This window comes from Vespa mandarinia, chromosome 17 (assembly GCF_050613455.1).
Source record: "Vespa mandarinia isolate Hongniang chromosome 17, ASM5061345v1, whole genome shotgun sequence".
In the NCBI taxonomy this organism is placed as follows: domain Eukaryota; kingdom Metazoa; phylum Arthropoda; class Insecta; order Hymenoptera; family Vespidae; genus Vespa; species Vespa mandarinia.
Window position 1 is genome coordinate 4,011,700 of NC_140826.1, and position 18,301 is coordinate 4,030,000.

An 18,301-nucleotide genomic window follows, 5' to 3' on the forward strand; every position below is an offset into this window, starting at 1 on the left:
GATATGAAAAAAGAGAGAGAGAGAGAGAGAGAGAGAGAGAGGCATAGCAAGAAAGACAAAAAAAAGACGATGACTTTTATTTTTTCTTTCGATTTCATTTTCTTTCTTTTTTTGCTTTCTTTTTTTCTTGTTTTTTTTTTCTCTTTTTCTTTATTTATTTTTTTTTTTTTTAAAGAGGACCGTGCGATGCTATTCGAATGCTCGAAATTGACCTTTAATCTCCTAACTCATAGAAAATATTAAAAAGGAAAGAGATCGAACAAAAAATAATAAAAACTTCGAACGATTCCAAACTTTTCTCTCATCGAGCAGCCATCCCAACTCTTCCTTTGTTCTCATTAACCTCTTCCCAATTGGAATTTTTCTCTTAATTACGCCACGCTAACTTCGTTAAATTAGCGACGACTACGTTGGGGGATGAAATTACTGCGGCGTAGCTACCTAGCTTAAATTGTACGATTTTAACTCGTGGAATTCAACTCTACCACCTTTTTCTCAGCCTCCCTGGACCTCCCTGAAACAACTTCCCCTTTCCTTTTTTACTTTTTCTTTCTTTTCTTTTCTTTTTTTCGTTTCATTTATTTTTTTCTTTTTTTTTTTTTTTTTCTCTACATTCTTAACAAATAAATTCTTTTTTAGAGAAAGAAAACATTTCCTTGTATTAATAATTTTTCATAATTTTCATTATTTACTGTATTTTCTTTTTTTTTCTTTTTCTTTTTTTTTTTCTTTACTTTCAACATTATTTAATGCAATATTTTGACGTGTTCCAATTCTTTAAATTTCACCATTAATTAATTAATTAATTAATTAATTTTTATCAACCTCATATAAGCATTCGTACGTGTATGTATGTGTGTGTCAATAAGGTAGATATTAAATGAATCTTTACTATATTTACTTATGCTTTAACATTAACTCCCTCGTAAAAAGAAATAGAAAGGCAGAGAGAGAGAGAGAGAGAGAGAGAGAGAGAGAGAGAGAGAATGAATAAGAGAAAAAGAGAGAGAAAAAGAATAGAGAACTTAAGTAACGTCGAACAAAAGAATTTTGCTTACGTAGCAACGGCACAACCGTGATCACGAACACCATTGTACCTTTTTAATTATATTCAGAGTAATTAACGATGGATGGCATATAATGAACAATATCTGCGGCGAGACTATATTTACGTTGTTGAAATGAGACAGAGAGAGAGAGAGACAGAGAGATAGTAATGGTTAGAGAATAGGGAAAAGGGTGGAAGAGGAGGGGGGGACGTAGAATTGGTCATGTTCGTGGGACATTTTATATGCCTGTTCCATATTTTACTTCACAATTGAAAATAATTTACAATTTAGTCGCCAACGCAAAAGAGTCGCCCTTAGTAATTAAAATGCGAAATGAGGTTTAATGCCTTTCGACCTCTATCCTAGCGGACCCTCTCCATCCTTCTTCTGAAATCCCCTCCTCGTTTCTGTTTCCACAGAAAGAAACCCAAGACCAACAATTTTTGCAATGCCGAAAAACTCGGGCAGAAAAAAAAAAAATAAAAGGTAAATAAAAAAACAAAGCAGGGAGAGGAGAGGAAGGAATTTGTAGGACGAGCTTTGGAATTTAACGTGGCACGAGCTCTTTTTTTAAAAAGTTCTTCGAATACTTTGTTTCTCGATTTTCCTGGCCAAGTGGACATATACACGTAAACGCACACATACGAGAGAGAGAGAGAGAGAGAAAGAGAGAGAGAGAGATATATAAAAGGAAACAGACGTAGGTATAGACGAAAGTAATATCGTGCCCTTTACGGTTCCCATGTTATTTTCGTTATTTCGTGTCGAAATTAATTTTTTTTTTTTTTTTTATCTTTCATCACACAATCCGCCTTTTATATTCTTTTTTCTTTCGAATAAATTTACGTAATTTTTTTTTTCCCCTTCGCTTTACCTTTTTTTATTTTTTTCCTTTTTTGCCCGATTTTTTCTTTTTTTCCTTTCTTTTTTCCTTCGTTCAAAGAAGAAGAAGAAGAAGAAGAAGAAAAAGAAGAAAAAAAAAAGTACGATCGAACTTTTTCTTCTTCCTTCATATACGTTACACGTACCTTGGAATATTGAAGAGAAAAGAAAGAATTTTTTTTTTCATAGAAGAATAATATATCGAAAGCTTTCAATCCCACGATCTGATCCACTTTTCGCAATTTCGCCTAACATAATGAGGATCGAGAGAATTAATTGAAATTATCGATTCCTATAACGAAGGTAAACGTTGATAGGGGATGTGGCCTACTCTTCCGATGGCCAGAAATTTCGTAAAATCTACAGATTCTGGATTAACGTCACCTAATTTTCTCGAGCAGCCCCATGGAACACGATCTCTACACGTTTGTAACGATGTAACGTTCATTGAATTTACACACACACACACACACACACACACACACATGCACATGCACATGCACACGCGCGCGTACGCACATACATAGAGAAAGAGATAAAGAGAATGAAAATTGATTCATATTAATCGATATTGATAGATCATCGTATCGATCAGTGTTACCGTTTATAAATTCAAATTTCAAATTGATATTTATCAAACGATCCTTTCGTTAATTTTTATACCTTTAACATTTAACTTATCAAAAATTTAAACGACTCAAAAAAGAGAGCGCAAGAGAGAGAAGAGATACTTTGTAAATAAGTATTTACGTGTGTCCATGTCGATCGATATCATCCTCATTGTATCACATGAAGTATCCATGAAGAGTCAAATAAAGATAGATGGCGAGAGAGATAGCGAGAGAGAGAGAGAGAGAGAGAGAGAGAGAGAGCAACGACATCGTGCACATTATGCTAATTCCGCATGTTCCAAGTATATGGATCGAGACCATAAAACGATAAGAGACGAAGACGAGTACGTATATAGATAAATAGTAAGTAGAAAAAAGAAGAGATAATGAAATGATAAATTTTCAAATGAAATAAAAAAGATAAAAAAAAAAAAGAATTCGTATGACGCTAAGAAATGGAGAAAAAGAGAGAAGAGAGATCGTAAAAAGTTATGAAGAAAAACAGATAAAGGGAGACGGACAAAGAAAATTCTCTCTCTCTCTCTCTCTCTCTCTCTCTCTCTCTCTCTTATTTATATAAAAAGAGCATCTATCGATCTTGCTATTCGAGATTAATTGTACGGAAAAGCAGCCATCGAATTCTTGCAAAAGTCATTTCTCGAGAAACGCGATGAGGATACGCGAGAACTCTCTCTCTCTCTCTCTCTCTTTCTCACACACACACACACACATACACATACACATACACACAATAACTTTCTATCTCTTACTCACTCTATCTACTTCTCCACTTTCGCCCCGGTATCAAACGAATTACGTGGGGATCAGCTTTAAATGAATTCCTTCGTTTCCCTCACTTTTGTATCGATTAATCGAATCGATTCTCCCTGCCACTCTCCTTTCCCTTCCTCTTTCCATTGCTCCCCCCCACTCACTGTCCCTCTTAACGGGGAAGTCGATTCTTCCTTCTATCGGAAATCGTTTTATTTATTTCGCACGAAGCCCAAAGTCAGGAAGTATAAACTTTTAACGTCTCTTCTCTTTCTTAAAATCTCTCTTTCTTGTCTCTTTTCATATCTATATCTCTCATCTGAAACGTCAAGAAAATGTGTTCGATAGTAGAGACCATTGGAAGCTTTTACGATAGTCGTCGTCGTCCTTTAAAAAAATAAAAATTCAGACATGAAATACATATATACATACATAGATACATATAACCTAACCTAAAAGGGATTTATTAAAAAATAACTTTATAATCCATTTTGATCTATGATATCTCTGTTCTTTTAACAAATTAATCCTATTTCTTTCTTTCTTTTTTTTCTTCTTCCATCATATAAAACTATATGTATATATATATATATATATATATATATATATATATATATACTCGTCTATTAAAATACTTACTTTATATTGTACTTATCTTTTTAAACGTTTTCTAATTCTTCTTTTCTCTCTCTCTCTCTCTCTCTCTCTCTCCATCTATCTATCTTTGTCCAGCTATCCATTTATCTATTTTTTTTTATTTATTTTCCAAGCATAAAGAACAAAGTAATTTCATTGAATAATATATCTTTTAGTTATTATAAATGTCGCAATAATGACGAATGAATTTAACGATAATCATTTGGAAGGAGAATAACGGATCAAAAGAGCAAAACGAAACTAAACTCGTAATTTTAATATCGTATTATTTTATAAGACGGCAGAGATTCGGTTCTGGTAAACGATTATGCCCCGTAGCTGCTGTTTGCTGGTGCTGATGTTGGTTAGCGGTGGTAATGCTGGTGTTGGTGATGGTAATGGTAATGGTGATGCCGGCGGAGAGGTTTTAGGAGAAGGTAAAACGTGCCAACGTTAACTCATTTTGCAATGTACAACGTAAATTTATGCGCCGTGAGATTTTGCGGTGGCTTCGTTCGTCACAAGTTAATTAAGCTCGTAATTCTTCTCCCACTCCGTTTGTTACTTTCATTTGTCTCTCTCTTTCTCTCTCTCTCTCTCTCTCTTTCTCTCTCTCTCTCTTTCTGTCTCCCTTTTATTCTCTCTCGCTGCCTGTCTCGGTTTGTTTTGTTTTCCTTTTTTGGTTCTATATATCCTTAGATCATTGCCTCGTAACAAAAGGTGACCTATCGTTTACGTTTCCTTCTAGCCAAAATGTTTTCGTCGTAAGGTATACGCATTCAGTATTACTCACGTCGTACCAGAGTGAGGATGTGTCCTACGTAGTCTCTCTATCGTAATTTTATTTCCTACGAACATATTGCGACGTAAGTAAATACTTTATATACTTATATATCATTCGATTCTATCGTTTTATTTTTAATCGTAATTAATAATATCAATTAAAGTCATATGACTTATTAATAAAGCATCGGCGTTTCTTCTACGAATAGATTAATATACTGCGAGAACAATTTTTATCGTATACATTAATAATCATTATCTCGAATATTTATCGATTAATTATTTTCGTCTTCGTTACCAACAATAGATACATTGCGATTAGATCGATAAGACACGTAAACTATTCGATTATCATTAAGTTCCGCTTCTTTTTTTTTTTTACGAATACATTAAGTAGCTACGCAATCGTTTTTATTAATATATATATATATGTTAATCATTATTTAGAACAGATACGATTCGACCCAGCAAATTTAATCCAGCGTCTTCGTTAATTTAAATCGTTATTAAATCTTATCGTTAATTTTTTTTACACATTACGTCAATAAAATTGGAACAGCTGATCATCGTTTATAATTCTTTTCTCCCCTTTAGCCCTTTATAATTTTATAAAATATTTCGAGAATTTTCGTTAATTCCTACGTACATACATATCAAACTAATGATTTATTATTACTGAACGAAATTAACCTTATGTTATAATTATTATAAAGAAAATCTATATCTCCTTTGTGGAAACTAAATGATTAAGTATTTATCGAGATATAAATTTTTGAAGAAGCAGAAACAGGAAATAGGTAGATAGACGTCATAAAATAAGGAGATGAGATAGAGAAAGAAGAAGAAGAGGAAGAAGAAGAAGAGGGGTTAGTAAAGCATTAATCGGGAAGATTAACTCCGCTAAGAGGGGAATTAAGAAAGTTACTCTGGGAACGAAAGAAGAACTTAGAGACTGCTATCTGGCTCTAAGCAGTTTACGTTCAGAAGGAAGGACCTCTTCATAGTGTCCTCGAGAATGACTATTCTCTTGTCTCCTTTCTCTCTCTTTCTCTCTCTCTCTCTTCTCTTTTCATATCACACTACGATGATCGTATTTTAGTTTAGCACATTAGAAATTAGAAGTGGAGGAGTCATTTCATTTCTGTCTTTTTCCTTCATTATTTCGTAATATAGATAAAAAGAGACAGAAATAGGGAAAGTGAGAGAGAGAGAGAGAGAGAGAGAGAAGGTTCATTATCGGCGTATAAATTAAATATAAGATTTATTAGAATTAATAACAACGAGAAGAAGAGAGAGAAAGAGAGAGAGAAAGAGAGAGAGAGAGAGAGAAAAGTCTCGATTGGAAGAACGATTTAAATGAATATATTTATTGTAGATAGGATAGAGAGAGAGAAAGAGAGAGAGAGAGAAAGAATCAAGATTTCAGTTTATCGATAAGAATCGTCTATTCTTCGAAAAGCCAAGCAGTATTACCATCCTACACAATCCTCGTTTTCCTTATGATATTCTCCTGGAAGAGTTCGTTTAATCGAACCACCTAGTCCCCTCCCTCCCTTCCTCCCTCCCTTAGTAAAACGATATCCAATAATCGATTCGTCGTGGCTTTGGAAAATCCAATCGCGTTTTCGCGAAAGAAAGAAAAAGAAAAAACGAGAGAAAGAGAGAGAGAGAGAGAGAGAGATTCTGTCGTCTATCTTCAGTTCGACGACGTTTAACGCGTTGACGACGACGACGACGACGACGACGACGATGACGACGACGACGACAACGAACTCTCGTTGAAACAGGAAAGTCGTATTCCTTCGAAATGCTGAAGGTTTTAACATATCGAGATAAATTTATCGAAAACGAACGTAAAGAACGATAGAAAAGGATCCATCTTACTAGATGTCGTCTGTCTTTTGACATTTATATACATATGTACGTATCCATAACATAATTTACACACACACACATATATATATATATATATATATATATATATATATATTGATAATAAGAATGTAAATAAAAAGAAAAATAAAAGGACAAAATGATAAAGAGAAACTACATTACGTAATACGCATTCTATGCGAGATTCCTGTCGGTATTACAATCCATTTACTACGAATTCCGTGATATTGCGAATCGACGAATAGATTTGGAATGATAATATATATACAGAGAGAGAGAGAGAGAGAGAGAGAGAGAGAGAGAGAGAGAGAGAGAAGGAATGAAAGAGATAGTTGAAAGAGAAAGAGAAAGAAAGAACCACACGGATCACCCAGACGAACGAGACTCGATTACGCGAATGAACATGTATAAATACGTGTGTACCCTTGCGCACACGTACGGCTTTCTATCTACATAGATACATGCGTACACACACATTCATATATATATATATATATGCGTATACACGTACGAATAGTACATACGTTGTATATACGTCAGAGAGCGTATGAAGAGGAGAAGGACGGTAGTGGTGGACGAGAGAGAATGAGGAGGGAGGAGGGAAGAGGATGGCAGAAGGCACAGATCCGTGGAATTGTCAGCCATTCCAGACTCCGGGGGATTAACTCGCTCAGGAATGCGTTTCTCTTCTCTCTCTCTCTCTCTCTCTCTCTCTCTCTCTATGTATATATATATATATATATATGTCTTTCTATCTCTATCTATCTATCTATCTATCTATCTATCTATCTATCTATCTATCTATCTCTCTTTCTCTATATCCTTTTCTCTATCTCTACCTCTATCAAACTTCTTCCTATCTCTTCGTCGCATCCTTCTTCGTCCATTCGTGCAACGAACGAAGAAAATGTTGAGGGAATGCTAGAGACGAGGACACTAGCAGTCATTTTCTCCATTTTGCAATTCGATTTCCGTCGATATTGCTCCGTCTCGTTGGATTCTTCCGTTCGGTCGGATGAAGACGCCTGCTAACTTCAGATATATTCAACGTGGGATCATACGTGAGAGAGGAAAATAAAGGGAAAGAGTGAGAGAGAGAGAGAGAGAGAGAGAGAGAGTAAGGGATGGAATAAAAAAAAAAAATAAGAAGATTCTAGTCGACTAATTTTATCGTATCTCTTTCTCTTTTCTCTCTTTTTCTTTTCTCTCTTCTCTTTTTTCTTTTTCGATCTTCGTCAGTTTTTTTTTCTTTTCTTTTCTTTTCTTTTCTTTTTTTCTTTTTATATCATCCATTAGAACTCGAGATATCTTCAATGTTCGATCATATGTAAAACAGAGTGAGAGAAAGGGACAGAGAGAGAATTTACAGGATATTATTAGACTAATTTAATTATTATCTTTCTTTGAAACTAAATTTTTTTTCTTTGCTTTTATTGCTTGCATTTAAATTAGATTCGATATATGTATATATATATATATTCATACGTAAAAGAAAAAGAGAAGAAGTGCAAATGAAAAAGATCCTAGTAGATTAAAATTTATTGCTAATTATCTTCTTCTCTCTCTCTTTTTATCACTCTTTTTCTTTTTCTTAATTCGATTTATATATATATATATATATATATATATATATATATATATTCGTATTATTTGCGATCGAAGCGTATGAGAAATACAAAGAGAGATAATAAAAGATAAAGGGAGATGAAGTATTAAGGGAGAGGTAGAAAAGAGAGAAAAAAATATTGGAAGATCTCAACCGACTAATTTTATTATTTACCATCTTTCGCTCTTGTGATCTTTACCGCTTGTTCCTTTTATCTGAACGAACTCGAGAGGACCAACGCCAACATCATGCTCTATGACGCGTGCATAATGCTCGTCTACTCCTCTGTGTGTCTGCACCTCGAAGAAGAACGAGGTGCTCCGTGTAGACTACATCGATTCGACTCTGGCGAGCAAAGTGATTCGATAAGATGTCGGGAACATTGTGTTACATCGGAGTTAGAATAAAGGAGGGGGTAAGAAGAAGGGGAACGTTAATCGAGCACCCGGAAGTTACGTCGTCAACGTTCCTCAACGTTTAACTCATACATATGTATCTTACGTAGTCACATAGACACGTAACCCCGAAAGCTTTATTTCGAGCTTTCCCTCTAACAACGGCAAATTTTTTGATTTGGATAAAAAAGAAAAAAAAAACAAAGGAAAAGCGAGAGGAAAAAAAAGGATGGCGCATTTTTTTTTTCTTTTTTTTTTTTGTTAACACCTGAGAGAATCGACATAACGTTGAGAAGAATTATTATATTTTTTTAACATTAATAATTAAATTTCATCGCTGATATTAATACTTTTTATTTATTATATATATATATATATATATATATATATATGTGTGTACGTTCATATATAAGATACAGTACAGAGATAGACACAAATGGAATTTTCATAAAATTTACGTATCCTTAATAGATTCGTCGAAGATGATAGGCCAACGTTTCGTCGTCGTTGTCGTTGGATGAAAATGGGTTGATGCAGAATGGAGGAATGAGTAGGAAAGGGAAGGGAAGAGAAGGGAAAGGGGCAAAAAGGGAGAAAGAGAGAGAGAGAGAGAAAGGGAGAGGGTTAGGTGGTTGAACGGGGTTGGGGCTTTATATTCCACGGGATCGATCCGCTCTCTCCATGGCTTTATCCGGCCGTCCGATTGTGCGTATTTACGCGTGTGCACGATTCTCGTATGTAGAATCGAAGCCATTGGCCAATCGTATTGGCTTTTGCCACGCGAGTTTCCTCTCCTCACCCCTCTTATCCTCTCTCATTGCCGGTGGCATTGTGCGCCATTACCAGAGGAGAAATTAACCGTGATCCCTGTACACAGTCACGTTACTTCGCTTTAGCCGAAGAAGGGAAATATATATCGAGAGAGAGAGAGAGAGAGAGAGAGAGAGAGAGAGAGAGAGAGAGAGAGGGAGAGAGAGAGTAAGAGAGAGAGAGTAAAACAAACAAAAAATGAATTTCAAGCTCGATCGTACGGTTTTTCAATTTTAATCGACATTAATGATATTTTTCACTCGTCTGTAGATAGACAAAGATAATCGATATATGCAAGTATATACATATATATATAAATATGTATATATATATATATATATATATATATATATATATAATGAGTATACTCTTTGATTATCTTTGAAAATTTGTTTTTCGCTTGGGAAGGAAAAAAGTCAAAAGACGATGATGTATATATATATATATAAATATATATATTTGGATGAAAGCATTTGTAGAGCTTATCCACTCGCATACGTTGTTCCGCAAGAAGAGTGAGATAATAAAGAAAATATTAGAGCAAAAAGAAAAAGAAAAGAAAGAAAGAAGAAGGAAAAAAAAGAGTTGGTTTCAAGAGACGAGAAGAGAGAAGAGAAGAGAAAAGAGGAGGTGGGGGTGGAAGGGAGGGGGAGAGGAAACGCTTTGTTCTGGTCCACACCACCTGTGACTTAATTAGCGGCATATGTAATCACGTTTGACGACATATTTTTCGACTTGCCTTTCTCTTCCCTTCAGCATACGTGTATATTGTTTTTTTGTTTTGTTTTTTGTATTTTTTGTTTTGTATTGTGTTTCTCTGTTTCTCAGAGAGACAGAGAGACAGAGAGAGAGAGAGAGAGAGAGAGAGAGAGAGAGAGAGAGAGAGGGACAGAGAAAAGTGCCGCCGTAATTAACGGCTCTACTTTTCCCGTTGTTTTCTAAAATTACAGAAAGGAAGATACGACGATAAAAGCTTACGAGTGGAGAAAGAGAAAGAGAGAGAGAGGGAGGGAGAGAGGAGCAAGTATGTCGAAAAAAAAAGAATAATAAAAAGAAAAAACAATATAAGAAAAAGAAAAGAAAAGAAGGAAATAGAAAGCGAAACAAAACTGGAACGAAAGGCAAAGGGCGCGGTCGCCGAATGACTACATCATTTTTCTTATTAAAACTTAAACAATGTGTTCTCCTTTGATTTTCACGAATATTATTATTTTTCTATCTTTTTTTTCGGGACGGAGAGTGATATGAGGACGAGGTCGAGTGAATTGAGGAAAAAGGAAGGACGATGGTGTTTGAATATTAGAAAAATCGAAAAAACGTGTGAAATTTTTCGATCTATTCGAAATGAACCTTTTTCGATGAGCAATTCATAGACGTCACGTATATAAAGAGAGAGAGAGAGAGAGAGAGAGAGAGAGAGAGAGAGAAAGAGAAAAAAGAAAAGGAGAAAAAAATATCGATTTTTTTCTTTTCTTTTTTTCTTTAATCATACGCAACGATTTAATTTTGATTGTCTCGCAATCTCTCTCGTTCGTTTGAACATATAAATCTCATAAAGGATTTATAAATACGATATAATAATAATAATTTTACACAATATATTATTATAGCCTTTATACGTATACGTTTCGTTAGTTATAAATTATTTAAATTATATTAAACTTTAGGATGAAACATATGCGTTAGATGAAATGTACATACGTACGTTCGTTCGTTCGTTCGTTCGTTCGTTCTAATTGTGTGCTAATTGAAAGATATAAAGAAAAGATAACTCGACACGACATTTCTCAAGACTAAGAAAGGAATAACGCGTGTATGAACGTTGTACGCCCAGTCGTGGATCTCCAAGTTAGTCTGTTAATTCGTCAGTGACGTGGGTTTCGTGTGCCGGATGATAATGTCGGTGCGATGCAACGGCCGTGCCAGCCGTAACGGTTCTCTGTAATTAATCAGGAACGCGAGCTACAGCGCGAAAATACAGGGTAGTAGCCTGGGAGAGCTAGAGAGATAAAGCTAGAGAGAGAGAGGGAGAGGGAGAGACAGAGAGATAGGTGTAGTTGCAGCAGCACCAGCAACGGTACTAGTAGCACCAGCCAACAACTAACTGCAATAGCAGCAGCAACGGCAGCACTAGCAGAATCGTTTACATAGTCAATGCAGTCACATGTAATGCGTACGAATATATACACACATACGTACACAAACAGACATCACATACGGGCGCGCGCAAGCATATATACAGGTGTATATGTAGTGCGTGTACACTAAAGTGAGGATGGTCTGGTTTGGTCCTCTCTCTTCCTCTCTCTCTTCTTCTCTCTCTCTCTCTCTCTCTCTCTCTCTGCATGTACGACAGCCGGATACGTACTACTGCCAGGGTGCATCAACTGTGTTAGAGAGAGAGAGAGAGAGAGAGAGGGGTTAAAGGGAGATGAGGAAGAGATAGTAATGAAGGTATGGGTGTGTCGTGCGTGTAAATGTGGCATAAATGGCGTCGATGCATAATACCAAAACCATGGCATAGCTATGTACAGGGATTCACGTTCCATACCAATGACGCAGGAAATTATCGTTGTGTGTATGTATATATATATATATATATATACATATTTATGTACATATATATATAGTGTGTGTGTGTGTGTATGTGAGGTATGAGAGAAACATGTGCGGAACGATAAAACGTTAATGTCCTCGGTTGAAATCCTCCTTCACGGCGACGAAATATGAAATTTCACCGGTCTCAGTTTTGGATAGTCTCAGGAAACGAGAAAGATAGAGATAAAGAGAGAGTGGGGAGAGAGAGAGAGAGAGAGAGAGAATGAGTCGTTCTCGATCGACGTTTATGTGTCCTGTCGAGATAAGCTCTTCTCGAACGATCCTCGAACGAGATGTATTCATGCGAACGGAGATCGAATTCGTAGCATTACGGGACAATGAACGTTGCTTGGGTCCACCATGGAACTCTAATTTCCGTTGGTTCGACGTAAACAGATCGACTTTTCCAAATATTCTACTATATGTTTATACATATATATATATATATATATATATGTATGTATGTATGTATGTATGTATGTATGTATGTATGTATGCATGTATATAGATTCGAGTAAATATGTGAACGGACACAGACGTAGTTTATCTTAAGAGAGAAGATAAAAAATGAAAAGAACAATCTGATGACAAGTAACTTTAACTGGAATATATGTAACTATAGAAAAGTAAAAGAGAAAGATATAGAGATAGATAGATAGATAGATAGATAGATAGATAGTTAGATAGATGAAAGAGAGAGAGAGAGAGAGAAAAAATGTGTTGGTCGAACGAAAATCAAGCGACCGGCATATCCGTTCATATCGTTTGCAGAATGTACGAAGCAATCCCTCTCGTTCCTCAATCCCTCCCTCCTCTCCCCCGTCCCCATGGGGGTGATTAATCCAACCATTTTTCTTCCTCCTAGCACGTTTAATACGAGCCTCGTGAAAATCGCTTGCTCGTACAGTGCTCGCTAACTGATATCGGTCGCAGAGAGCTGGAATTCGAGAGACTAGAGAGAGAGAGAGAGAGAGAGAGAGAGAGAGAGAGAGAAAGAGAAAGAGAAAGAGAGTGAGGGGAAGTTAGAGGGGTGGAGATTCGTGATAATACGAGATGGATAGAGAGGGTTGGTTTGGTGCGCACATAGTTGTAAAACCGGGACCGCAGGTGCTTCGATGGAAACGCACAAAGCCGTCGTCTCTCGCTGCGCACAGACAGACACATACACACACACACACACACACATCATACACAGACAGATATATATTAATATCTATAGATATATATCCCATTGGACCAATCGTATACTTAACGATTCTATATATCCCGACTGTTATCAAACTGCTTTTTATGTATAATGCAATCGATTTTTGTTCTTATTTACCTACATTTTTTCACCCTCTTTCTTTCTCTCTCTCTCTCTCTCTCTCTCTCTCTTTTCTTTCACTTCTTATTTTTATGAGAAAGGTATATGCATTTCTTGAGGATATTTACCTCCACCGAGTCGTCCTCGATCGGTAGAAAACAAGAAGGTAGAATAGTCGGAACAATGCTTCGGTATTGCTGGCATCAGCTGCGATGGAGATCCTCTATCAGATTTTCTCGATTGAAGCAGATAGAGAGAATCAGAAAGATGAAGTGAAAGAGAGAGAGAGAAAGAGAGAGTGAGAGAAAGAGAGAGAGGCGAAGAAAGAAAAGAGTGGAAAATGCTGTGATCGTACTGTTATGGAGAAATGGACGAACTAGTTCACTCCTTGTATATACCTATATATATATATATATACATATATACATATGTGTGTGTGTGACCAGAATATTCGGAAAATTTGTTTGAACGTATACGTATATGTGTGTCCCGATGAAATGACGACAATTCGTTCTTCGTATTCTCTGACGTGAATACTGTTGCTCGACTCTCACGATCTCTCTTTATATCTCTTCTTATCTCTTTATCTATTATCTCTGTTTCTTTCCGTCTTTATCTATCTATCTATCTATCTATCTATCTATCTATCTATCTATCTACATCCCACTCGACTTAGTTAAAGTAATTTATCGAGCGATTCAATATTTTTTTTCTCCCTTCTTTCTTCTTTCCCTGTCTTTTTATCTTTACTTCCTCTTTTCATTTTTTTTTCGTTTTTTTTCTTTTTTCTTTTTCCTTTTCTCTTCTTTTTTTCTTTCTTTTTTTTTTTAAGAAAAGAAAACTTACTTCGATTAAACGCTTAAGTGATTCCCAAAGACGCGATCGTATCATTTCCGCCTTATCTCGAGAGCTTTATGTAGAAAGAGCAACTGTGGTTTCTCTATATCTCTCCATCTTCTTTCCTTCCTTTTTTTTTTTTTTCTTTTTCTTTTTCTTTTTCTCGAGATTCAAGTAACGCGTCTTAAAGGTAAAGCTAGACGAGTGGAATGTTGAAGATGTAAAGAGAGCGGAAATAAAGGACGCGAAAGTTAAGTACTCTCAAGTCTAATGCGTGCGGAAGGAGATGGATTTTTAGAGAGGAACACAGAGAGAGAGAGAGAGAGAGAGAGAGAGAAAGAGAGATTGTCGTCTTATTTTCATTCCTCCATTCCTTCTAACATTCGCTACTTTCTTCATACGATAATGGCTTTTTGTATGAACGATGGCCTGTCGAGTGTCCACGAAGAAACGTTACTTTCACGGATAAATTCTGTATTCCATGATGGCATTGAATTCAATAAAAGCTAGCAGAGCAACGGTGATCGAGGAAGATCGATATGACGTTATTACTTGTACGTGATCGTTCTGTTAACTGTAGCTTTAGAAAGAGAGAGAGAGAGAGAGAGAAGAAGAAAAGAAAAGAAAAGAAGCTGTTTAAATTCTATCAATAATCCGAAACGATAGAGAAAGAGAGAGAGAGAGAGAGAGAGAGAGAGAGAGAGAAATTATGACATATATAAAAAGTATATAAGCATATATTTTTTTTTCTTTTAAAAAATTTCATTGCATCGAGTATTTTCATAAGACATGAAACAAATAAATACGCATCTGAATAATACAAAAGAAATAAATAAATAAATAAATAAAATACATATATATATATATATATAAGTAGATATAATTAAATAAATGTGCAACTGTGACGTTTCGATTTGTAAACGAAAAAATAAAACGATATATTATTAAACAAAAGTATATGTAATATAAAGTTTGTACGTGTTCGTTCTAATATATTCAGGACTTTATGTTTCAGGACGAGGAGTGGTGCTGGACAGTCAGGGTCCAGTTTTGGTTTCGGAGCCACGTTCATCGGTGGAATTTTCGAACGACACCGGTGCGATGATCCACTGTTCGGCACACGGCAGTCCATCGCCTAGGATCGATTGGCTGATGGGCGATGGCTCACCCGTTTTACCAATACCGCATATCCGTGATATGCTGGCGAATGGTTCAATGCATTTCCTACCGTTCGGTGCCGAGAGTTACAGACACGACGTACACTCAGCAGTTTACAGATGTCAAGCCTCGAACAGTGTCGGTAGGGTGCTCGGCCGTGAAATCACGGTAAAGGCCGGTGAGTGCTCTTTATTTCTTGTCTGTCTCCTTCGAGATATATATATATATATATATATATATATATATATATAATATTACTACCATCTCTCTTTTTCTCTTTCTCTTTCTCTCTCTCTGGTTCATATACTTTCCAAACGATTGACTTTCCTCTTCCATCTCCTCGAAGTTTCACTCTCGATCGAATTCTCAAGCCACGTGGACGTACGACGATAAAGTTCGATTAATGGGTATATCAGATTGAAAAAAAAAAAAAAAAAGAAAGAGAAAGAGAGTGAGAAAGGGTTGGAGGGAAGGGAGAGAAGGACGTTAATTAATTTCTCTTAGAAACCGAGCGACTACGATAAATTAATCTTTCGGGAAAAATTTTTTATTTCTTTGGAAAGAAAAGAAGAAAAAAGGAAAAGAGAAGAAAGAAAGAGAGAGAGAGAGAGAGAGAGAGGGAGGAAGGAAGAGAGGGAGAACGTCTGTCTAGAGAATTTATTCTCTTTCTCTTTCTCTCTCTCTCTCTCTCTCTCTCTTTCTTTCTCTTTCTACATACGTCGCGATTTATTTTTTAACGATAATCTTGAAACCTTTTAAAACGTGAAAACTTTCTCGATTAGACGACATCTTATAATAGTTTCTTTTTTCTTTTTTTACCTTCATTATCCAATCATCCTGGCGTGCAATTAAATGGAATGCGTGACAAAAACAAGAAAGTTATCTCGTAACATTGAAACCTCTTTCTTGAAGGGATGATCTTGAAAAGATAGGATATTACAGGACTATGCTTTCAAAGGGATTAGCTTCGTTATTTATTATCTGGTTATTCCTGGTACATTGCTCGTAAAGGATCAAAGATATAAACGTCTGAATACAACCAAAGAAAAAGAGATATAGAAAGAGAGAGAGAGAGAGAGAGAGAAAGAGAAACAAAAAAAGAGAGAGAGAGAGAGAGAGAGTTGAAAATCACTAAAAGGGTCATTTAAAATATTTTATAGATAGTATAGAAATCTAAGTGTTATCGATACTTTCTCTCATTTTATCTCTCTCTCTCTCTCTCTCTCTCTCTCTCTCTCTATGTCCTTATCTTTACCTTTCTCTTTCTCTTTCCTTTTCTCTTTTGTTCCACGTGAAAAAAATCTCTTGGTGAAAATTGTTTCTCATATAAATCTAATTGAGAGTTTTCGTGAAACGACGTTTCAAAGTGGTGACTTCCTCGAAAAGGGAACGACTCGGAAAGGATGGGAACGATCGTTGGCTCACCGAGCCAACTACATTTATTTTTCTTTAGTTCTACTTTTTTACCTCATACTAGATGGATGGCCCCTAAACTAATGCTCGCTTATGGCCAACAACCGGTGCTCACTGCCAAGATCAAGATTCGCGGCTTTACGTGCATTGCCAAGTGTATATATATATATATATGTATCACACATATATATGTATATATAATATGTATGTATGTATGTATGTACATAAGATATTTCTACGCTGGAAACCACGAGAGTGATGAAAGAGAGAGAGAGGGAGAGAGAGAGAGAGAGAGAGAAAGAGAGAGAGAGAAAGAAAGAACGAAGTCACTTGAAACTTTTATTTTAAAACTTTTATCTCTCCTCTCCTCAACGATTTTCTTTTCTACCATAAACTTTATCAAGAGATAAGGAATTTATTGAACGGTCTACCTTAACATTTATTTACATTCTCCTTCATTTATAATATATATATATATATATATATGTATATATATATACATACATATATACAAGATCGCTTATTAAAGTTTTATCGAATCATTTCAACGCCATATATCTAGCGAATGAAAGAAATTTTTGATAAGGCATAAATGCGTATACACTTACGTAGTTACATACGTACGTTCTTATAAATCGAAAATATGTAATCGTATCGGTCACGTAATGACATTGTTAGCAATGAAATTTTTCACGATCTTTTTGAACGTTAGAATTTGAGATGTATAAGGGCTGGTGAAATGACAGGGCTATTTTTTTCCTCTCTCTCTCTCTCTCTCTCTCTCTCTCTCTCTCTCTCTCTTTTCTTTTTTCTTTCTTTTATCAAAGTCGCGACGAATTATCAGGCGAGATTATACACAGAAGAAAAAAAAAAAAAGGAAAAGAAATAAAAAGAAAAAAGAAAAATGTGAATCTTTAGAGAGCAGTAAAAAAAAGAAAGTCGAAAAAAATCTCAGGGAGAAATTTCGTCTATATATATTTTTCCGTACATATATATATATATATACACTCTTATGTACGCAGGTGTATGTCACGTAGGACGCGTAACTCGAGCGTACATATCTCTTTAAACGTTAAACCCGTAGCTATGGCTATATAGGGTGGTCGGAAAAGGGGGGGAGGGCCTTTTAGATGGGGTGGAGTAGTAAAGAATAAACGAGCCAAACGGGTGAGATACTTTCGTTTTCCAGTGTGGTTAACAATCGTGACAGTTCTCGGGAAGAATCACTTATCGTGTTTAGCGATTCGTACAATCGAGGCAAATTCTCGCTGAGTAGACGTAAACCAAGATAGCGTTGTTCGTGAATTTTTCCATCCGTATAGAGAATAAGAATTTGCAGGAGTGAAAATGAGAAAGGCCAAGATAAAAAGAAAAAAAGCGAGAGAGCAAGAGAGAGAGAAGAAAAGCACTAATTACCGAAAGTACAGACGCCAGGCGGTCTGAAAAGCTTATGGTCGTTACTCCGTAGCAGTAAAGTTATAACGAAAAAAAAAAAAAAAAAAAAAAGAAAAAAATATATATATGAAACATGAAATCGTTAATGGAGTTAATAT

General features: G+C 35.7%; 1 protein-coding gene across 11 annotated transcripts in view; it reads left to right on the top strand.

The window, feature by feature from the left end:
* The window catches only part of LOC118443474 (cell adhesion molecule Dscam2), a 203,105-nt gene that overhangs the window by 118,521 nt on the left and 66,283 nt on the right, over positions 1-18,301 (top strand). For 7 of the 11 annotated variants that reach the window (XM_035870519.2, XM_035870521.2, XM_035870524.2 and 4 more), the window contains one exon: positions 15,178-15,513. In XM_035870519.2, the coding sequence (XP_035726412.2) occupies positions 15,178-15,513 (336 nt within the window). Of the gene's footprint in view, positions 1-4,741; positions 4,816-15,177; positions 15,514-18,301 lie in introns of those variants that run through there. The other 4 variants (XM_035870522.2, XM_085662194.1, XM_085662195.1 and 1 more) reach the window with 2 other exon arrangements.